This window comes from Felis catus, chromosome C1, assembly GCF_018350175.1.
Source record: "Felis catus isolate Fca126 chromosome C1, F.catus_Fca126_mat1.0, whole genome shotgun sequence".
NCBI classification, from domain to species: Eukaryota; Metazoa; Chordata; class Mammalia; order Carnivora; family Felidae; genus Felis; species Felis catus.
The window spans coordinates 400274-421649 of record NC_058375.1 but is presented as its reverse complement, the minus strand read 5'-3'; the positions used below and the strand labels follow the sequence as shown (position 1 = coordinate 421649).

Sequence of the window (21376 nt, the reverse complement as noted above, 5' to 3'; positions counted from 1 at the left end):
CTGTGTAGTTGGCCTCAGACCTGCCCTTCCAACCCAGGCCCTTGTGTGATTGTTTTCTCAACTACAAAATGGGGATAATGTGGACCTCAGCGGGGGCTCGGGGTGGGGGGCAAGCTAAAGCCTGCGCAAGGACAGACGGGCAGCATGTCCCTGCCCCCTGCTGGCCGAGACATGCCACGTGTCCCCATGGTTGCCGCTGCCCTGTGAGCCTGGCAGTGGGGCCTAAGCCCCCACGGGGTCACGCCTCCCCTTCAGTAAGCTAGCGCTTGACGCAGCAAACAGCCCCCATCCTGGAGCGTACCACCTGCTCTAGAAGGGGAATTTATTGATGTTTGAAAATCCATCACCCGTATTACATTTTCCCAGGGTCTCTGCAAGTTCACACTTACGCACATCTCCGTATGGTGGACACGGTCCCCTCGGTATCGAGGGCCCTGAGCTCACAGTGAAGAGCCAGTAGGAGACGCTAGGCCCCCAAGTGTCTGGTGACGGCTGGCCTGTCAGCTGGGCAAAAGGGTCCAGGCCCTCTCCGTGTGCCATATCATCCCGGGTCTCCTGAGCTCTGTAGGGACGGGGAGGATGGAATGCAGCATCTTGTTGGATGATGGGGAGGGAGAGGCCAGAACTGGACCAGCAGAGTCATGTCATGGGCTCTCTAGAGCTTTGGAGTTGTGCTGTGCAGACTCACAGGCAGCTGCCTGGGGGAGCACCTGAACGACAGGGTGGCTGCAGGGGGCAGCTGATAAGTGCGCAGAACTAGAGGCAGGGCAGGCCTCCGCTCAGGGCTTTGGCTCCTGCACGTTGCTGCTGAGGACACGTGGGACCCTGGCTAACAAGGAGGTGAGGGACAGGGAGAGAGCCTGTCCACTGCTGCCCAGGGGTTCCATCCCTGTCCTGGGGACAGCCAACCCCGTGTGGAGGGGCCCGGGCACCTGGACCTAGGCACTGCGCCCAGGGCCTGACACCGAGATGGGCCAGGGACAGAGAAGCACCTGCTGGGTGAGTTTGCTGGCAAGCAGGACGAAGTCTCTGCACTGTGGGGACCTGTGACTTCGCCCCATCTCACACACTTGGCTCACAGGCAGGGGGCAGCTTTTCAGGGTTTCGCACGAACACGGATACTGCCCTTACCCTCCCCGCCTTCGGCACTTTACCCACCCGGGCAAGGCCTGGTTGCACACATATAACTTGGTTGAGGGTGAAGCCAAGGTGCCCTTGGGCAGAGCAAGACAACAAGGAGGAGCGATGGCCAGGGCTTGCCTTCTCTGTCACAGCCCCCATGCTGCAGCCCAGAAGCTCAGCCCGAGTGGGCTATGCTGGGCCCGTAGCTCAGCTGGCAGGGGAAAGCGTATTTCCCATTCCTGGGGCACCCACAAATCTCCATGGTGGGCCTGATGGGTTCTGGCTGCCCCAGCCCAGCTCTGGAAAGGAGAAACATGCCCCACCTCACCCGCTGGCCCTCAGGGCAGGTTCAGCAGGGAATGCTCAGTGTAGAGTTTCTGGGAGACATCGTAGACACGCTCAATGAAGGGCAGGGCCTCGCCCAGCATTTCCACGGCCTGCTCTGGGGACCCCACGTTCATGGCCTCCAGGAAGACCTTGCGTGTGGGCAACGTACAGAAGGCCACGGTGACGGCCCGGCGGATGATCCAGGGGTGGTAGGCAGCCAGAGAGGCGTTGTAGGAGTCGGTGCAGAGCACGGCAGTACGCGCGTCCTCGGGGCTGGTGCGCAGACCTTCCAGGAAGAGCTGTAGCCAGCGCAGGGCGCGGTGCAGCCGGAGCACCGTCCGGCAGCCTGAGTCGGGGTGCTGGGAACGACGCTCGAGGTCCACCAGCCGGTTGCCCACCTCGTAGGCCATCATGGACTGCAGGCTGCTGTAGTGCTCCTGCTGTGGGCCACTGCACAGACGCTCCATGATCTGTAGCTTTGTGGTGACATCCTTAGAGATGAAGGAGAAGATGGCACCCAGGCTGTTCAGGAACCTGCTCGAGGGGAAGCAGGAGCTCAGCCCAGGGCGCAGGGGAGACTTCCCCCCACCTCCTGGGGTACATGTCCACGTGCCAGCAGGCGTGGTAAGGTTCGGTGCTGCCAGCCAGGTGGCGAACGAGAACGGCTGACCAGTTCCGGGCAGGCAGGAGCCTGGTGTGCACAGTGCACAGCATAGCATGCGGGAAGTGTGGCCAGAAAGGCCCCACCTTTGTGTGTGGGGGCCCACAGGGCAGTGCCCCCGAATGTACCTGACCAGCCCCCTCCAGCCAGCGAGGTAGTGATCCAGCAGCACCTCCTCCTTCTCGTTGAGACACTGCTTGAAACTGACTAAGACAACTTTCAGGTTGAAGTCCGACTCCAGGTCGCCCATTTTCCAACACACACTGAAACACACAGGGAGCCAGGCTGGCGGGGGGGTTGTGTCCCTGTGAGTCAGCTCGCTCCCTGAGTCATTACTTCAGGGTGGGGGGAGGGGCAGAAAGCAACAGCTGGGATCCCGCTGCCCCCCCACCCCCCCAAGAAGGCCCGGAGTGGGATCCATCCCCCGGCCAGGCCCCTTCTCCCCTGGAGCCTGCTTCACTCTGCTTGGGCCACAAGCTTGAACTCAGTGACCTGAAGCTGCCCTTTGCCCGGAACACGTGCCCACAGATGTCAGCGTGGCCCTGTCGTGTCACTTGGCTTGCACCATCGCTGTGCCGATCTCACCTGCAGCCTGTGTTCCTGCTCATTTCTTGCTTGTCTCTCACCAGAGCACCTGTTTTTGCCAGTTGCAGAAACACCAGCTGAGTCCCTGCCCAGAGCCAATTGCTCTCCCAGGCACTTGGACGCCCCATGAGACAAATAGCCCTGCCTATCAGGGCAACATTCTTGGGGAGGTTGTCAGACAGAAACAAAACCAGAAAATTCCAACACGGTGAGCAAAAAAAGATGAGTACTATGGAAAAAGAGACAGTAGAATGAGGTGGAGGGCCATGAAGGGTGGCCAGGTGGGCTGAGTCCTTCCTCGCTCACTGCTGCGTCCTGAAAGCCAGAGCAGAGGCTACAGAGTCAGCACTGCCGGACAGACACCAATCTTTTCCTACTGGGACTGTACAGGTCCCACACGGAAAGGCAGCTGGGTCAAAGGTCCTTCTACACTCTGAAGGCAGCCACAGGGAACCTTCCGGAAGTGCCCCAGGCCAGAGTTCTGCCCTAGATTCTGCTCACGTTAATGCAGTCACTCCATAAACATTCAAGTGCCCACATACTGAGTGGGTGCCACTGGACAACCCAGCCTCTGCTGTCCTGGGCACCCAGGGTCAGCACTGCAGTTGGGCTTTGACGGTCCCTGGGGACTCAGCTGCACCTCACCATCCAGGATGAGCCCTCACCCCACTGGGCCTGGGGGTTCCCGGTGCCTAGTGCTGGAAGCCCTTCAGGGCTTCTCCTTGAGGGAGGGAGGGAGGCTGCCCAAGCTGTGGCAAGAACCCTAGCCAGGGCTAGGTGCCCTGGGTGCCCTTGCAGGTTCTATCTTCCACTCTGGGGGCAGGTAACTCAATGTCTTAAGACTTGGTCCTTCATTTCTGGGGAAATGGGCCAGCACGCCCTGCCCTGTCTGCCACCCAGGCTGCCAAGAGCATCTGTTGGGGTCTCGTGGCTGCTGAGGCCCTGGAGGCCCCATGGGTTGGGCCATGTGCTTGGCATTGGGCGGAGCCCCAGAGATGAGCTCACCCTGTCTTCAGGTGCGGGGGACAGCTGTGCCTGGCCTCAGGAAAATGGTGCTCTGGAGACTTCCGGCACGCCCCTCCCCTCTCTCAGGGCCCGTCTTCTGTCCACTGAGCAGATGGTCTATGAAGCCTTCAGGGCTACGTTCCTGGCCACCAGACATCCTGTGGGCCTGGCCTTCCTGTCCAGAACCTGAGCCAGCAGCCAAGAGGATCTGCTGGGAACCCTTCAGAGCTTGGAAACAGGAAGGACATTGGCTGTGCAGCCGGGGCAGGCAGCCTGCCAACTCTGAGGAGGTGATGCAGGGCACGGCCAAGGCTTCCCCAGGGTCAGCTCACTGCCCCAAGATCAAGTCTCGGCAGGAGAGCTGCCTGAGCACCCCAGCTCCACGGCTGACAGCAGGCTGAAGGTCCCCACAGGAGAAGGGGGCACTCACCCTGGCACCCCAGGCCCAGCCGGCAGGAGCGAGGCCCTGTTCAGGAAGCTTTCTAAGTCTCGTTCGGGAAGGGAGCTCCAGGTGGCACCGGGCTGGGACCCGGGACTCGGGAGCTCCAGGTGGCGCCGGGCTCGGACCCGGGGCTCGGGCAGAGTGGGGCCCCAGTCCTAGGCGGGTCCAGCTCCAGCTGAGGCCCAAGGATTGAGCAAGAGCCCAGCGTCCAGGGAGGCGTGGAAGCCGAGTGTTCGGCCGCCCCCTCCCGCGTCTAGCCCCTTGGCGATGCCCAGGCCCACCTGTCCAGTTCGGTTGGTATCTGCTCCCCTGCCTCAGGCCCGAGCCCGCCGCCCTCCGCACACCTGCGCCGCCGTCGTTCACCTGCGCCGCCGCCGCCGCCGCCGCCGCCGCCGCCGCCGCCGCCGCGCCGCGGGACCCGCAGCCCCGCCCCCGACCACCGCCCTGCCGTCCGGGATTGGTTGCCGCTTGCCCAATCCCGAGGCTCAACGCGTGGGCCGGCATTTCCGGCGGGCGCACCGGAAGCTGGCGCCGTTGGGATCGCGCCTGCGCGGTGCGGTGTCGTGGGTTGTGGCGCTCGGCGGAGGTCCTGGGTCCGGCATTTCGTCGTCGAAGTGGTCCCGCTGGCTCGGTGAGCGCAGAGGCGACGGGGCCTGGGAGCCCGCCCGACAGCATGCCCGAGATCAGGGTCACTCCCCTGGGTGAGTGAGGCGCGCTCGGCCGGCCTCGCGGTCGCGGGGCCGGGCGGTGGTGTGGGGACGAGCCGCGGGGGCGCAGAGGGCCGGCCAGGTTCCCAGAGGCCACAGCTGTCGTCCTCGGAGGCCTCGGGCCGGCTCCCGCTCCCGGCTCAGGCCCTGTGTGGAGAAGCTCGGAGGAGCACCGGAGGGACGGTTTTGGGGTCGGGTCCCGGCCCGCTGCGTCCCCAGCTTTCTTCACGGTGAAAAGCAGGCCTGAGCAGACTGTCTCTGCACCTTCTCCTGGGGCCTGCCCTCCGGACGCCGTCACCGTAGAGGCACAGGGTCTCCATCATCGCTGCGCCAGCTTTTGTCCACATGGACTGATGCTTTAGGTCGCCTTTCCTCCCTGCCTCTGCTTCCTTCCGCCTCCTCCATCGTCTCGCACCCGTTACCTGCAGCTTCCCGTTTACCCAATACAGCCATTCACTCTCAGTTCAGCCCTTGTCTTACATGATCCCTGCGACGCTAAAAAGAGAAAAAAAAAAGCTTTGAATTTTGTAAAAGATATAAACGGACACTTTTAAAAGCCCAGACAGTGCAGAACACTGTGAAGGATGAAAGATCACTGGGAATCCAGAGTCCCAGAAACAACTGGGTTATCATTTTGGTGGCCAACCCTCTAGGTGTCTCTGGGCATCCTTCCAGCACTCCTGCTCTGCTGTTCCAGAACCTGCCTCCTACACTGGGTTGTGTGTGGGGAGCGTTTTCCTGCACAGATGTTCCACGCAGCTGCATATCCTTTCTCATGGTGGAGCTCTTCCTCAAAACAGCCCACCCAGTCCTTTGTGTGGACCCTGAGCTGTTGACAGTCGCAATGAAGGCCCCTGCCCCTCGCCTGCCAGGTCAGAGTACACATCTCTTTGCTGCCATACAGGTCACTCCTACAGACTCTGGCAGCTGTTGGCGCGGGGTCCCCTCTGGCTGCTGTGACCCACACTCTTCCCTGCCTTTGGCTCCCTTCCAGGGGCCTCTGCGGGACCCTCCTTCCAGCCTGCCCCTTCACGATTTGTCCCCTGTTCTCCTTGAACAGTTCTTTCTACTGCTTTTGTTACCCTAGATCTGCACCTGGATGTGCTCCCAAGGCCGTAGCACCGTCAAAGCAGAACTATTTCTCTTGTTTTCCTTTGCCGGTTTGTACCTCATGGGCTCTCTGGTCAGATGCGGAGAGTCCCAAAGGCTGTCCTACCACACAGCCTTTGCACAGCTGCCCCTCCCATCCTGGCTGTCCCTCTGCACACTACTCAGAAGTCGTTTTGTGGAGGACTTACCTGGTATGGTTCTGGAAGTTTTTCGGTTCCCTTCTCTGCCTTAATCTTCTCCATGACGCACTCAGTGCGTCTTATCTATGTGGTGATCGTCTGCTTGCCCTAGAACATAAGCTTCTGCGGACATGGCGTCTCTTTTATTTTCTCTGGAGTCCTGCCTCTTTTTGTGTGCCGTCGACTGTTCCCCATCTTCCTGCCCAGTTCAGGCCTCAATCCTTGCTCCCCGGGATTGTTGTGGGTCCTGGTGGGAGCAGGTGGCCAGTGTCTCAGAGCTGAGCTCTGGAGTCCAGAAACCGTCCCTGGCCCTGTGCTTAGGAGCCATGTGCCTGTGAACTGATCCTATGACTTCTGTGATTTCACGTCCTCTGTAAAGAGAGGCAGCCCTCCCCTTTCCCCTGTCACAAATGTTTGGAGGGCCTCTGGGCACAGCTTTAGGGCTGAAGATGTAGCAGTGGGCAGACAGCTGAGACACTGCCATCATCCTGCTGGGTAAGGAGCAGGCCTTTGAGAGATCTTCAGGACAAGGCCTGTGGCTGAGCTCTTGGCTAGGATCGCCTACTATTGTCGTGGGTGACTGAAGCTTCTCAAGGACCAGCCAGGGTCCTGCTCTGAGCCATGGCCTGGTCACCCTAGTGTGTGTGGTGTTAATGGAAGGTTCGCGTGGCTGGTAGAGGGAGGCTTGTAGGATCAGGATAGAAAGCAGGTCATTTGGTGACATCATGCAAGGGTATGTCCCTTTCTTCCTGGGCGTCCAGACCCCAGAGGAGATGACACATGGCCAGAAGAGATTGCTGGAATGTGTCCTGCTGGGGCTGGAGCAGCTGGTAGGACTCAAAGTCAAGAACATGGATAGGACTCAGGTTAAGTCTGGACTGGGGAATGTCTTGAGGGGGTGCAGTGATGGGGCATCTGCACTGAGGCCACTGTAGCTGGTCATTGCTGGACAGCTGGGGCCCTGTCTCCCCATGGCTGGGCTAAAGCTACTGCACAGTGTCCCTCTGCAGTGGCACCACCTGGAGGCGCTTGATGCCTTCTGGGAGTAGGCCCTGGGGGAGGGTCCCCACAGCTCAGATGTCACCCCAGTTGAGGTTTCACGAGGGGTGGTGAGGCCTCGTGGAGCATCAGCTTGCCCCTATTAAGTGCCAGGACCACGGTCCAGCACCTGTTGCACATCCCCTGGCCTTTGACGGTTGAGGTCAGCGGCAGCAGGTAGGCTGCTCCCTCGAGAGGTGAGGGGTGTTTTCTGTCTGACCTAGGTGGTAGTGGCAGGGCCTGAGGCTCGGAGGTGCAGTAGGGGAGGGCACATGGGCTGGAACTCGCTTGGCCCTTTGTCCCTTCCCTACACATCTCCCTGGCCTGTGTGTGGAGGTGACAGTGCTTCTTGCCTCACCCTTTGTCCACACAGCAGCCGTGGGGATCTAGTTTCCCCAACCCACTGAGGGTTCTGCAGGGCTGGGGACCCAGAGCACCCACTGGAGGCCTGAGGCAGGCGGCTGGGGCCATCACTTGCAGCAGCAGGGAAACGGACATGGGGGAAGTGGGAAGGGGGTGGCAGCACCTCATCCCACCTTCCCGTTCAGGAGCTGGCCAGGATGTGGGCCGAAGCTGCATCCTGGTCTCCATCGGGGGCAAGAATGTCATGCTGGACTGCGGAATGCACATGGGCTTCAATGACGACGTGAGTCCCGAGGGAAGGTGGAGGTCCCTGGAGGGACCTCACGCTGCCTGTTCCTTGTTGCTGTTCTCAGTAGGATCCCAGGCTTTAGAGCTTCAGGCTCTGACCCATAGAGTAGGGACAGTTTGGGCAAGTGGGCAGTGGTAGGAGGCAGGTGGGTCTGGGGTCACTGCCTTCCCTGGCAGCCCCGGGCCCCACCACTTGACAGGTGGGGTACCCCGCGTGGAAGCGTTGATCTGTACCAGAGCAGGGGCTCGCGGGCTCCTGCAGGGTCATGTGGGGCAGCTCAGTGCTTCCCAGGCAGGGCTTCTGGCTTGGTTACTGGTTCTGGTGGTTTGACCCCTCCCTGGGTTTTCAGAGGCTGTGAACAGTCGATGGTCCTGGTGTGGCCTGCCAGGCTGGGGGTATTAGTGCCCAGGCTCAGCCTGTGCCTTTATTCCCCACTCCTGGGAGTCGCTCCCTGGAGTGCTGGCTGCCCGCCACTTCCATCACCTGCAGACCCAGGGCAGCTGCGTTCTGACCCTTTTTCTTGGCTTCTCAGAGGCGCTTCCCTGATTTCTCCTACATCACCCGCAATGGCCGGCTGACCGACTTCCTGGACTGTGTGATCATCAGGTGAGTGCCCATTGGCTGCTGGTCATAGTGTGATGTCGGCTCACATCTAACCCCACTTCGGGGGCCCTAGTGGGCCCAGGAGAGCCCCCGGGGCCCGTGGAGGCTGCAGGCTGTGGGGTGTTGCGGGCCCAGGTTCTGTTCCAGGTTGCCTGTGTGACTCACCCCCAGGGCTGGCCCTCTCCACCTCTGAACAGTGGTCCTGGAGGCTGTGTCTGCGTGAGCTTATAGGTGTTCACGGTTGCCCCTTGACAGGCTTTGATCAGCCCTGTGGAGGCAAGGGGCGCTCTGTGCTGTGGGTGCCTATTGGCTCTGCCCCTGAGTGTCATGGATGAGAGCCCCAGGTGCCCCAAGAAGATGAGGTTGTGTTAGGGCAATAGGCCCGTGGCAGGGAGGCCACTGCCCCCAATGCAAAGATGGCACATTTCACCTTGAACCCCTGCGCTGCTTCTCAGACTTCCTCACTCAGCCTCTCAACAGCATTTGGCAGCGGTGACTACACCCTCCCTGCTCGTCCTCGGTCCTCAGACCTTCCCATACATCCTCATCCACCCTGCCCCTGACCTCTAGTCTCATGGTCCGGCTCTTCTCTGGTGACGGTTGAACCCCCCAGCCTGGCTGAATGGAGCTCCTGCTTTCCTCCTCTTCCTCACACTCCACCCAGACAGCCCACAGTTTGTGGGTCCAGCCCTTTTCCCGACCTTCAACTTTGCCATGTGGCCAGATGACCAGAGCAGCCCCCTGCTGGTCTTCTCCCCGCACCTTGCAAGCCAGGGACCTGGTGGCCCAAGGTGGCCTCGTCCTCAGCTGCTGTGAGGCTCCTGTGGGCTCAGTCCCTTCTTGGACATGGGCTTGATGCAGCGGTTTGCTCCGTTTGTGGACCCACAGCACTCTGTTCCCTCTGCCCCAGTGCCTTCCTGGCCTGGCTCACATGCCCTGGGGTCTTTCCATCCATCTGCCGGAGAGGGCAGCTCTCCTGATGCCCTGTCCCCTTCTCAGCTACTTTCTATTTGACCGTAGAAAACGTACACCTCTGATGCAAGCATTGCCTCTTTAATGCTCACTGCTTTACCAGACACTTAGATTGTAGGTTCCAGGAAGGTAGCAGTTTTCATCTGTTTTGCTGCCTCCTCACTCTGCAGTACTTAGGATGACATCTGACACACGGTGGGGCCCTGGTGTGGAGCGGCTGTGGGGGCGGGCTTGCTCGGGGAGCAGTGGCCCTGGGCTGATCTATGTTGCACCCTCAGCCACTTCCACCTGGACCACTGTGGGGCACTCCCCTACTTCAGCGAGATGGTGGGCTACGACGGGCCCATCTACATGACCCACCCCACCCAGGCCATCTGCCCCATCCTGCTGGAGGACTACCGCAAGATTGCTGTGGACAAGAAGGGCGAGGCCAACTTCTTTACCTCCCAGATGATCAAAGACTGTATGAAAAAGGTGGTAGCTGTCCACCTCCACCAGACGGTCCAGGTCAGGGTCCTAACAGACCCCATCCCACTCTCTGTCTGATACTGCGGGGCCACTAGGAGGCAGCAGCGGGCAAGCATGTAGGGACCCAGCCCAGATTCAGGGTGGGAGGGGGGCGCTAGAGTGCCCATCAAGTGCACAGAGCTTCCGCTGCTCACCCAGCCGTGCGTCTGAACACATGTAAGAAGGTGGAGACCGGACAGTGAGATGGGCAAGCCCTGGAGGGCACCCAGTACTAGCTGTGGAGCTTGGGCTTTGTCTCGGTAAGTGTCATATGTGGGTCACGGAGGAAGGTTAAGGTTTTCAGCAGGCAAATGCAATCAAGTTGGGTAAAACTTAGCACAAGGATTGTAGATTTGTCTGTTTCTCCTTAGAGTCAGTGGGTTTCGCTTGTTATTGGATGCCTATATATTTTGGGTTGTTTTATCCTTCTGGTTGAACCTCTCGTCAATACAAGTATGTGTATTTATCTTTAATAACGCCTCTTACCTTAAAGTCTGTGTTTCTGGTAACATTACACCATCCCTGCCTTTCCCACCTTTGGTTACTGTTTGCATGGCATGGCTTTTTCCATTGCTTTATTTTCAACTGTACTACAACACGTTTCAGATGTTTTTTTAATTTGTTTTTATTTTTTAAGTTTATTTATTTTGAGAAAGAGAAAGACAGCGTGCATGTGTGTGTGTGGGGAGGGGCAGAAAGAGAGAGAGAATCCCAAGCAGGCTGTGTGCTGGCAGCATAGAGCCCAATGTCATGAACTGTGAGATCGTGACCTGAGCCGAAATCAAGGGTCAGACACTTAACCACTGCGCCATGCAGGTGCCCCTGCATCATGTTTTAAATGTAGCTCTTTTAAGTGGCATGTAATTTGTTTTTGTTTTTGTTTGTGTATGAAAATTTCCTACTGTCATGTGTTCACCATCAAATTGAGGATCTTGGTCTTTCCATTTTGCCTTTGTATAAGGCCAAAGGAGAGACATTGGCTACTTTGACAAAACCTTCAAGCGAACTCCAGGAGTGTCACCGACAGCATGACCTTTGTGACCAAATCCAGCAACCAGAACTTCATAATTTTCCTCAATAAAATTCAAACAGCCATCATTGGGTACAAAGGCTGAGATTTCTTTTGTCGTTCTTGATCAGCTGGACCCTGATACACTTCCTGATGGCAGAATTTGGCTGTCTGGTTTCAACCCCTACTTTTTCCGGCACATTCCCTGTGCATGGGAAGCGCCTCCACAAGGGTTGGCCTTCAGGCCCCACGGGCCTCCTTGTCCTGTTGGCTTTGCTGCTTCTTTTTTTTTATTTATTTTTTTAAAATTTTTTTCAACGTTTATTTATTTTTGGGACAGAGAGAGACAGAGCATGAACGGGGGAGGGGCAGAGAGAGAGGGAGACACAGAATCGGAAACAGGCTCCAGGCTCTGAGCCATCAGCCCAGAGCCTGACGCGGGGCTCGAACTCCCGGACCGCGAGATCGTGACCTGGCTGAAGTCGGACGCTTAACCGACTGCGCCACCCAGGCGCCCCAACTGCTGCTTCTAATCTTGTCTGTGGCTGCGGAGCATCCTGGCAGTGTGAGGACTGACACTAGCCTGTCCTGCCGGCACCATGGGCCTGAGCAAAAGAGGTGTTGGTTTCTTTCTTTTTCTTTCTTTCTTCCTTTTTTTTTTTTTTTTTTTTTTTTTGTTTCTTTTTAAAAAATCTAGCTTGATAACCTGTCCAGATGGAGCGTTTGGACTCCACATTTAATAACTTTGAGCTTAGCTCTACCTTCTTACCATTTGCTTCCTATTTGACTTGTCTGTTCTATGTTTCTTCTTTCCATTATTGCCTTTTTCGGATTAATTTTTTAAAATTTCTGCTTCTCTTTTATTTGGTTAGTAACTTCATGCTCTTCTCATTCTCGTAGTGGTAGAGGCTACAAAACGCATTTGTGACGACGCTCTAAGGTACTTGGAGCTTTCGCCTCTATGTATTGGAAAGCTCTTAGAATGTCGTAAATCTGCTTGTCCCTTCCCTGACTTAGGCTGTCGTTCGCCTTGACTTTGATTTGCTCGGTACATGGGAAACTCAGCAGGACTTCTTGACTAATTCCGACAAAGTCTTCTCTGTGTTTACCCTCTCTCTCATTTCTCATTTGTCTTCTCATTCTCCTTTCTCATTTGTCTTCCTGCTAGAGAACACCAGTGTGGATCGGTGGGTAATGAATTCTGTTTATTCTTATTTTTGTTTTTATTTAAAAAAATTTTTTAGAGGTCGTGGGGGAGAGAGAGAAAGAGAAAGAGAAAAAGAAAAAGAAAGAGAAAGAGAAAGAGAAAGAGAAAGAGAATCTTAAGCAGGCTTCATGCTCAGCGCAGAGCCCAACATGGGGCTCAGTCCCACGACCTGGGATCATGACCTGAGCCGAAATCAAGAGTTGGATGCTCAACTAACTGAGGCCCCAGGCGCCCCCACGAATCTCTTTTATTTGTTTGCAGATGGGTCTGCTTCACCCTCATTCCTGAAGGACTTTTTTCATTACGTGTGGAATTCTAGTTTGGCTGCCCTTTTTTTCTTGGTACTTTGGATGTGTCTTTCTATTCACTGTTTGGAAGAGCATCTTTAATCTTAGACTGCTTGTAGGGTTGTGTTCTTCTCTTTGGATTTTGGGGGGTGGATTTTTGGATGCTACGATGGGCCCGAATGTTGTTCTGTTCTCATTGAATCCGCCCAGGTGTGAAGCCTCTTGGATCTGTGACCTGATGTCTTTCATCAGGTTCTTCCAGTGTTGTTACTCCTGCCTGTTGCTCTCCTCCAGCCCCGGGCTCCAGATGGCAGAATGTTAGGCCTCTCACTTCAGACCTTCCCTGACGCTTTTGTCTTTCTGTGCTTCGTGCTAGATAGTCTTTTCTATATATTTTAGCGCATTAGTACTCTGATTATATGCAATGTGCTGTTAAATTCATACATTGAATTCTTTGAGTTATTATGATTTTTGGTTTAGATTTCCACTTTTTAAAATGATTTCTAGGGGTGCCTGGGTGGCTCAGTTGTTTGAGCATCTGACTTCAGCTCAGGTCATGATCTCATGGTCTGTGGGTTCCAGCCCCTTGTTGGGCTCTCTGCTGAAGCATGGAGCCTGCTTCAGATCCTCTGTCCCCCTCTCTCTTTGCCCCTCCCCTGCTTGTTCTCCCTTCAAAAATAAACATTAAAAAAAAAAAGATTTCTAGTTTTTTTGTCAACATCCTGGGTCCTTTTTATGTCTCTGAATGTATTAGTCACAGCCCTCTTAAAGTCCATGTCTGAAAACTCTAGGAGCTGAGTCTGCCTCTCTAGACTGTTGTTTTGCTTTCTGTGGTGGTGTCTCGTCTCTTATGTCTGGTTGCTCTTGGTTGAGAACTGGACATTGTGTGTGAGAAACAGGAAATGATGAAACATGATGAAACGTGATGAGAACCATGTTCCCTTCTGCCCTCTGCCTCCCCAGTGTCTACCTCCCTGGCCCCTTTGCCATCGTCCTCAACCCAGCGTAGCCTGCAGACCTGAGTTGAGGCCTCTTCTCTGTAGGTGGATGATGAGCTCGAAATCAAGGCCTACTATGCAGGCCACGTGCTGGGGGCAGCCATGTTCCAGATTAAAGTGGGCTCAGAGTCTGTGGTCTACACGGTCAGTGGAAGCACCTGGGGCACAGGAGGGACTGCCTGGCCGGGGAGAGGAGGCACCTGCCTTATTGCCACATTCTTTGCCAGGGTGATTATAATATGACCCCGGACCGGCATTTGGGGTGAGTAGGCTGTGTGTTTGTTTCTTCCTGTGTAGACCCCCTAGGAGTGCAGTGATGCACAGGGGTGTGCTGGGTGCCTTCAGCGTCCACCATGTGTCCTCTGTGCGTGGCAGAGTCTCTTCCTCCTGCTTGTCAGAGGGTCAAGGGAGGCTATGGCTGGGGTCCGTTTTGTTGCTCCTAAGCCTTGAAGCCTAGCCTTGCAGCCATGTGGATTGTCTACCTTGGCCCACGCCCACCTCTGTCATAGAGCTGCCTGGATTGACAAATGCCGCCCCAACCTGCTCATCACAGAGTCTACATATGCCACGACCATCCGGGACTCCAAGCGCTGCCGGGAGCGAGACTTCCTGAAGAAGGTCCACGAGGCTGTGGAGCGTGGCGGGAAGGTAGCTGGTGCAGGCGGGGCTCTGGGCCTTGTGCCCACCCCGACCGTGCTACACGGTCCTTCGCCACCTCTGGCATGTCAGGGGACGGGTGCCATGTGTTCTGGGCATGCGGGGAGGAATGTGTTCTCAGCATTAGGAAGAAAAACTTCTCTGAAGACCACGGGGGTTCTTATTCATCCCTTATCTCAGATCCCAGCCCAGGGCTGGCCAGAGCATCCACCGCAGTCAGTTTGGGATGTATTGTGGCTGGGAGCAGGACTTGAGGGCAGAGCGTGGGGGCCTTACCTGTGGCCTGCAAAGGGCCTCTGACTCTCGGGGATACCTGGCCATGCCCTCTCAGTGGACGCAGGCCCTGGCCATCAGAGCTGCCGGCAGGGCCAGTGTTTATAGTAGCCGCTTCCTGAGAAGGCAGCCACAGGGAACCACCGCCTGCCCACTGTGATCAGAGGTGGCTTTAACTTGGGTGGGCAGCATGGCCAGGGGTTCCTGCCTGAGCCAGCCTTGCCCTTCCCCTGCAGGTGCTGATCCCTGTGTTTGCGCTGGGCCGCGCTCAGGAGCTCTGCATCCTGCTGGAGACCTTCTGGTAGGTGGTAGCCAGTCGGTTTCTGGGAGCCCTGGCTTGAGTGGGTGCCAGCGGCATGTCCGTGTCCAGCTCTAGGCAGAGTATAGTCAGGGTACCTGACGTCTGTTGGGGCGCCTGCCTGTACCGGGCCCCCCAGTCATGTGCCTACGTCCCCTCTGTGGGACCTGGATGTATAGGAGGGAGCGGGCAGGGGGTGATTCCTTCACGGATGCAGCCTGGGCTGGGGTGTGAGGGGGACGCGGGCTGGCCCTGCCCCGGCAGCTCCTCCACCGTGGCCCTGGCGCGGTCTGCAGGGAGCGCATGAACCTGAAGGCCCCCATCTACTTTTCCACGGGCCTCACGGAGAAGGCCAACCACTACTACAAGCTCTTCATAACCTGGACCAACCAGAAGATCCGGAAGACCTTTGTCCAGAGGAACATGTTTGAGTTTAAGCACATCAAGGCTTTCGACCGAGCATTTGCTGACAACCCGGGTCCGATGGTGAGGCCCTGGCCAGGAGGGGGTGGGGATGGCTGTCCGGTGCCCATGGTAGCCAAGTTGGGCCGAGGCAGCCAGCGTTGGCTGTCTACATGTGTGCACCTTCTCCGTGTCTGGGACGTGTGAGTGGTCCCTGCCTGCAGGTCTCCCTCAGGGAGTGGGGTGCACTGTGCTGAGGGAAAGATGGGGGGGTGGTCAGAAGATGGGGCTGGTGGTGGGTGCAGGGTCAAAAGACTCTGAGGGCAGAGGAGGGGCTGGACTGGTGGCCAGTGCTGGTTCTTTGGCAGGTGGGTGTCCACTGCCCTGACTGTGCCCTGACTGTCCCCTGCCTGCCCTGCAGGTTGTTTTTGCCACACCAGGCATGCTGCATGCTGGCCAGTCCCTGCAGATCTTCCGGAAGTGGGCAGGGAATGAGAAGAACATGGTGAGGGATCTGGGCTCCAGGTGTAGCTCCCAGGAGGGCCTATGAGGTTGGGCAGAGGTGGGGGAGCAGGGGCTCCACCCGGCTTGGGGGCACTGCTGTTGTCAGGACGGGGCTCAGTATCCCAGGGCCCTGTGTCTGACCCAGGCAGCTCCCACCCTTGCTGTGTGTCGGCCTCTCTGCATCGGGCAGTAAAGCCTTCTGGCTTCCCTAGCTGACGTGCTACTCGGGCCTGGGATGGGGAACTGCTGGCAAGGGGAAGGGGCCATCAAAGGTTCAGGTTTAGACAGGCAGCAGGGGTGGGGTGGAGAGACAGAGAGGAAGCCCGAGGCAGGAATGGGGGGGGGGGTGGTGTCATCTGCAGGGTGGCCGCCGGCTCCACGCCTCACTGCCCCACAGGTCATCATGCCTGGCTACTGCGTGCAGGGAACCGTGGGCCATAAGATCCTCAGTGGGCAGCGCAAGCTGGAGATGGAGGGGCGGCAGGTGGTGAGTCCCCACTTCCTGATAGCTCCACGGGCCCCACCTTGGCTCGCTTGGGAGCCCTCTGAGCCCTTGCTTGTGGTAAGGGCCTGTGCGCACTGTGATTCTGCAGCTGGAGGTCAAGATGCAGGTGGAGTACATGTCCTTCAGTGCCCATGCCGATGCCAAGGGTATCATGCAGCTGGTGGGCCAGGCGGAGCCTGAGAGCGTGCTGCTGGTGCATGGGGAGGCCAAGAAGATGGAGTTCCTGAAGCAGAAGATTGAGCAGGAGTTCCGTAGGTTGGGGGTGGGGGGTGGGGGGGCGCGGGCTGCCACGGGATGGGGGGGGTGTGTGGGGAGGGCTTGGGGGGGCACAGGGGGGTGTGGGCTGCCACGGGATGTGGGAGGAATGGGGGGCGCGGGCTGCCCGTGGGGTCAGCATGGGCAGAGCCAGCTGATCCTGACAGGCTTTCTGCCCCTCCCCCTCCGGCCCAGGGGTCAGCTGCTACATGCCAGCCAATGGTGAGACGGTGACACTGCCCACAAGCCCCAGCATCCCTGTAGGCATCTCGCTGGGGCTGCTGAAGCGGGAGATGGCACAGGGTACGCAGGGCAGGGCAGGGCAGGGCAGGGGAGCGGCTCAGCGGGTGGACCCGATGGCAGCTCCAGTCCTCACCCCTTTCTCCACAGGGCTTCTCCCTGATGCCAAAAAGCCCCGTCTCCTGCATGGCACTCTGATCATGAAAGACAGTGTGAGTGCGCGTGGGCGGGGGCACGGCGGGGGTGGGGCGCTCCATGCCCCCTGACCTGCCCCTGTCCCGCAGAACTTCCGGCTAGTGTCCTCAGAGCAGGCCCTCAAGGAGCTGGGTCTCGCCGAGCACCAGCTGCGCTTCACCTGCCGTGTCCATCTGCACGACCCTCGCAAGGAGCAGGAGACAGCCATGCGCGTCTACAGCCACCTGAAGAGGTGGGTACCCAACCCTTCCCGGCCCTGGGGCGGGTAAGAAGAGGGGTACGAGGCAGGTCTCACAGTGTTTCCCCACAGCGTCCTCAAGGAGCACTGCGTGCAGCACCTTCCCGACGGGTCCGTGACCGTGGAGTCCATCCTTATCCAAGCCGCGGCCCACTCCGAGGACCCAGGCACCAAGGTGCTGTTGGTCTCCTGGACCTACCAGGTGAGTGGCCTCCAGGGCCCTGTAGCCGGCAGGTCAGGATAGGCGGGGTTACCCCATCACCTTGCTCTGCCCAGGTATGGTGGTCAGGGAAGGTGAGATGACTGCCCCCTCTTGCATCTGGCTACAGGATGAAGAGCTGGGAAGTCACCTCACGTCACTGCTCAAGAAGGGCCTACCCCAGGCCGCCAGCTGATCACCAGCCAGAGGGCCCTAGGCTTCCCTCTAGAGCCATGTCTGTGCCTCAGGTCTTCCCTGTGTCCCTGGATGTGGAGCCCACGGCTGGTCACAGCACTTGTCTGTGAGGACACAACCAGCGTTATGTGCCTACGTGATTGGCCAGTTCTCGCTGAGGAAAGAAATAGGCCTGGGGACTTCATCACCCTTTATTTCTATTCCTGAGCCCCCAAGAGATGGGTGGTTGCTCCTGAGGTATTTTGTCCAGTAAAAAGAGAACCAAAGACCACATGGGTGTTCCCTTCTTGATGCCCAGACCTTTTTCCTGCAGTCTACCCAGAGCAGCCCACCTGGGACAGACCGGGGTACCCAGGAAGGTGGGGACTTCTGGAAGGTATGGGCCAGTGGGAGGCAGGAAGCCTGCTGTGGCTCCGGATGGCCAAGTGCTGGTCCCTGCTGCTCCATGGCATGCAGAGCTGGGCAGGGTCCAGTGGCAGGGCCTAGTATGTCACAGCTGCCCTGATCTCAGCTGGGCATCTGGGGATTATCTGTGCCTCCCATGTGGTGAATCCTGCAGGGTACAGGAGGTTTTCTACAGGGGCTGGGCCTGTCCAGGCCACAGCTTCCTCTGGGCTGCAGAGCCTCTGCCTGTCAAGGCCCTCCCCGCTCCCTAAGGCGAGCCCCCTCAGCCTCCCTCCCTACTGGGAACTTGATCACAGGGGCCGGGTCAGGAGTATGGCTTGGCTCTAAGGGCCCAGGGGAAGGAGACCCCTCACTCCAGGCTGCCTGCTTTTGGGAGCAGCTGGAGACTTTTTGTCCAACCCTGGTTGGGGCTTCCTTGCCTCCAGGGCCCTGGCTTTCCTGCTGAACACAGGCTGGATTCCCACCTGTTAGGACAGAGGAGAGCTGCAGCTGTGCTGCTACCAGGAGCCCCTCCTCCCATCAAGCACCCCACCTTGGGAGGGGCTCAGTCATTGGGGTGCATGCAGGGACTTTTCCAGGCTGTCTACCCTTACCGAGACTCCCGTACTGCACTGACTTGAGGAATAAGCCATGGGCCGGGGCCACACGTGTCTGGTGTCTGCCGAGGGGGTCCCGGCTTTCCAAAATCACCTTCACCTGAGCGGGCATCAGAGCTCCCAGCCCCACAGCCACCAGCACAGCTGTCATTCTCCGAACCTGCAATACGAGGCCAAGACTGCCATAGTGACCCAGCTCCTCGGGTCCGTCCCCATCCCTGGAGGCCCAGGCAAAACCCACCTGTCTGTACAGAAAGGACTGGCTCTCAAACTCCAGGTTCCAGAACTGCAACCTAGAGATAGAGGCACCTGTGACACCTGGGCCAGGACAACCCCCAGTCTGCACTGTGGCCCCAGAGGAGGGGGGCAGGGGGAGTGAGCTAGGAAAGACTGGTTTCCACTCTCTCTTCCACCCTAGGGATTCCATTGGCCACCCTGCCCTCAAGTGAAGCTGCTGGGAGAGACCTTGTGAACGGGAGGGGCTGCAGAGCCTTCTGAGAGGCCTAGGCAGTGGGGACAGGGCTCTCAGGTGGAGGTGCTGCTGAGGCACAGGTCCTAGGGCAGCTCTGGGGCAGGGAGGTGAGCATGACCAACTCCTCTACCAGAGACCCAAGGCCCAGGGTAGGGGTTCTTCAGCTGATCATGCAGAAGTTCCTCCTCCCTTCAGTGCAGGCTCAGACTGAGAAGGTTTGGGAAGCCGACAGCTGACATCTGGCCAGAGGCCCCAGGAACAGTGGAACCAACCGCCTGCCAGGTAGCGCTGGGACCACTGGCCTGGTGCTTCTCTTCCAGCAAAGTGTTTTCAACAGCTGCCGAGATCCATCTACTAGTCCACGAGCCATGGCTGGACAGGGCTGGGAGGCCTTGGAGAAAGCATTCTCTGTTCCCAGTGTGGCAGGACCCCAGCCCAGGGCGGGGAGGGCACAGCTGTAGGTTCATGGTTGTTGGGGCCATGCCACTTAGCTGACTAGCATCTCCTCTGTGAGGTTGCTGATGGGCACCCAGCTCCAGCTGTGTCCTGCACCACCCTCACCAAGGAAGGTGCTAAATCTAAATCCAGCTCCCCCAGCCTCTGGCCAGTGTGCAAGGTGCCTTTCATTACCTGTTCTCCTGGGGGAGGACAAAGGGGCTGCCTAGGTCAGGGGACACAGAAGCTCGGCGCAATGTGCGCACTGAGCTCACGACTGGACTGCCAGCTGACTGGAAGGCACTGAAGTCATGTGTCCCTAGAAGGTGCTGGGCAGCCTCCTGCATGGCCTCTACATCCAAGCAGCTGCAGGGAGACAGGTGAGTGGTCAGGAGGGAGTAGCCAGCCAGGTGTGCCTGGCAACCCTCTCCTGCTCCCTCCCATCCACGCTCACCCTGCCCGTAGTGCCCAGCATCGGTTTCGTTCAAACACAGACAGCTGATCGGGCCGGTGGCAGCCGGTGGCCAGGCGGTACAGGTAGGTCCTGGATGTGGCAGCATGGCGGGCATGGAAGTCAATGGGTACTCGGAAGGCCTGCAGTACCCTGTGGGAGCACGATCAGGCATACCAGAATGACCCCTATGCACCCGTGGGCCCAAGTGACCCCTTGGTATCTCCATCATTCCCAAGTTCTGGGCAGACACCAAGTCCTTCCTGACTCGTGGTCTCCACCCACAGTGGACCAGTTTGGAGACAGCAGACAGGTGCTCACCGGATGGCCGGGTGCCTCAGGTGGGCATTGAGAGCTTCAGCCAGGACCTCGGGGGAGAAGGGGGGCTGGCCTGAGCGGCGCTGGACGTCTAGGTGAGCCGCGTTGCTCAGCGCGTGGACTCCAGCATCCGTGCGGCTGGAGATGGTGAACTTGACCGGCACCACCGAATTCAGCCTCTTTGCAGCCTCCTGCGAGGACAGAGCCGCCTGGGGCGGGGTGGGCAGCGCAGGGCGAAGGCCGGAGCCCAGAGACCCGGGGGCTCCCATCTGCCCATTCCCCGGGTCTCCCTCTTTCCTTTCTGAGGGGGTGGCCGGCGGAGCTCACCTCCAGGTAGTTCTGGACCCCGATGGCGCGCTGGGAGCCCCTGATGGCCGCGACCCCGCTGCGGGCAGAGGCGGGCTCAGGTTAGCTGACGGAGGCCCGCCCCGCACAAGCCCGTTCCCTTCCCAGGCGTCGAGTCCTAAATTAGCTCCCCCGCCACCTCCCCGGCCCCACCTAGGATGCCGGGATACACTTGGGGGCCGCGGGCATGGATGGGAGGTCCTGAAGACGTACTTGAACTCCGTGCCCAAGTACTGGAAGTACACGAGGTAGCGCGCCCTCACCGAGCCTGCGGCAGGGCCCATGGCTGGAGTCGGCAGAGCCAGGACCGGTCGAGAAGGGCCAGGCTGAGCAGATCCGCGTGTGTGCCCTGCGCGCGCGCACGGAAGCAGCCTGGCCACGCCCCCCGGCTGCGCCTGCGCCTTAGCTTTCCTCCCTGCAAGGCACTCGCTCGCCCCAAGGCCGCCGAAGGCCAGAGCAGGGGAGGGGCCGGACTTAGGGAGCGGGTGCAAACTGCCAGCGGGCTGAGGAGCGCGTGGATCGGATTCGGACAGTGGCACCAGGGAGGGGCTTCCGCGGACGGGCGCTCTTTCATCCGTCCTCTCGCCCGCTCACCCACTTCCCACCGTCCTGGAGTGCGTCCGTGCCCACGATCCGCGCAAGCGGTTTTCGCAAACGCCCCGACTTGCGTAACGGCCGCCTCGCTGGAGCGGGCAGTCCCGCGCCCTCCCCGCCCCTCGCGGACCGGCGACTGTCGCTGGGCCCGACCCTCTTTCCAGCCCGCGGTGGCCTGGGAACGGGGCGGCAGGACGACGGGGCGTCCGGGCCGGAGCCAGGCGTGGCCGTGGCCGCAGGGAGGGGAGTTTGGCGACGCTCCCCGGCAGTGACAGCGGGAGGCGAGCGCGGGCGGCGAACATTGGCGACGCTCCCCAGCCGTGACAGCCGGCGGCGCGCGCGGGCGGCGGACTTTGGCGACATTCCCCGGCGGTGACAGGCGGGGCGG

The 21376-nt window shown here is 58.9% G+C and overlaps 3 protein-coding genes and 1 long non-coding RNA gene across 12 annotated transcripts; 1 reads left to right on the top strand and 3 right to left on the bottom strand.

Moving 5' to 3' along the window:
- Positions 1-305: 305 nt before the first annotated feature.
- Positions 306-4571, bottom strand: CPTP (ceramide-1-phosphate transfer protein). Of its 6 annotated transcripts, none has more exons than XM_011284400.4 (3): positions 4424-4571; positions 2239-2373; positions 306-1983 (listed from the first exon to the last, which is right to left on the bottom strand). In XM_011284400.4, exons 2-3 carry the CDS (start codon positions 2358-2360, stop codon positions 1461-1463), a joined length of 645 nt encoding a protein of 214 aa, XP_011282702.1. In that variant the 5' UTR covers positions 2361-2373; positions 4424-4571; the 3' UTR covers positions 306-1460. The 6 variants fall into 6 exon arrangements, with proteins under 6 accessions (XP_011282702.1, XP_019691552.1, XP_044890853.1 ...); XM_019835993.3 differs by having other exon boundaries at positions 2239-2395; positions 4424-4570; XM_045034918.1 differs by having other exon boundaries at positions 2239-2395; positions 4487-4502.
- Positions 4572-4671: 100 nt separating this feature from the next.
- On the top strand, positions 4672-17643 carry INTS11 (integrator complex subunit 11). Of its 4 annotated transcripts, none has more exons than XM_023257917.2 (17): positions 4672-4843; positions 7725-7822; positions 8361-8434; positions 9682-9910; positions 13457-13555; positions 13639-13673; positions 13921-14059; positions 14578-14642; positions 14936-15125; positions 15463-15546; positions 15943-16032; positions 16139-16301; positions 16501-16608; positions 16696-16757; positions 16830-16972; positions 17051-17180; positions 17308-17643. In XM_023257917.2, exons 1-17 carry the CDS (start codon positions 4816-4818, stop codon positions 17371-17373), a joined length of 1803 nt encoding a protein of 600 aa, XP_023113685.1. In that variant the 5' UTR covers positions 4672-4815; the 3' UTR covers positions 17374-17643. The 4 variants fall into 4 exon arrangements, with proteins under 4 accessions (XP_023113685.1, XP_023113686.1, XP_023113684.1 ...); XM_023257914.2 differs by lacking the exon at positions 4672-4843 and adding an exon at positions 4916-6150; XM_023257918.2 differs by lacking the exon at positions 7725-7822 and having other exon boundaries at positions 4698-4843.
- Positions 15048-16201, bottom strand: LOC109502021. The gene is made up of 2 exons (XR_002160335.3): positions 16070-16201; positions 15048-15294 (listed from the first exon to the last, which is right to left on the bottom strand). It is a non-coding gene; the product is annotated as an uncharacterized LOC109502021 (long non-coding RNA).
- On the bottom strand, positions 17550-20786 carry PUSL1 (pseudouridine synthase like 1). Its single transcript, XM_023257921.2, has 8 exons — positions 20608-20786; positions 20377-20434; positions 20053-20240; positions 19735-19884; positions 19476-19646; positions 18615-18666; positions 18371-18533; positions 17550-18241 (listed from the first exon to the last, which is right to left on the bottom strand). Exons 1-8 carry the CDS (start codon positions 20676-20678, stop codon positions 18006-18008), a joined length of 1089 nt encoding a protein of 362 aa, XP_023113689.1. The 5' UTR covers positions 20679-20786; the 3' UTR covers positions 17550-18005.
- Between the last annotated feature and the right edge of the window lie 590 nt (positions 20787-21376).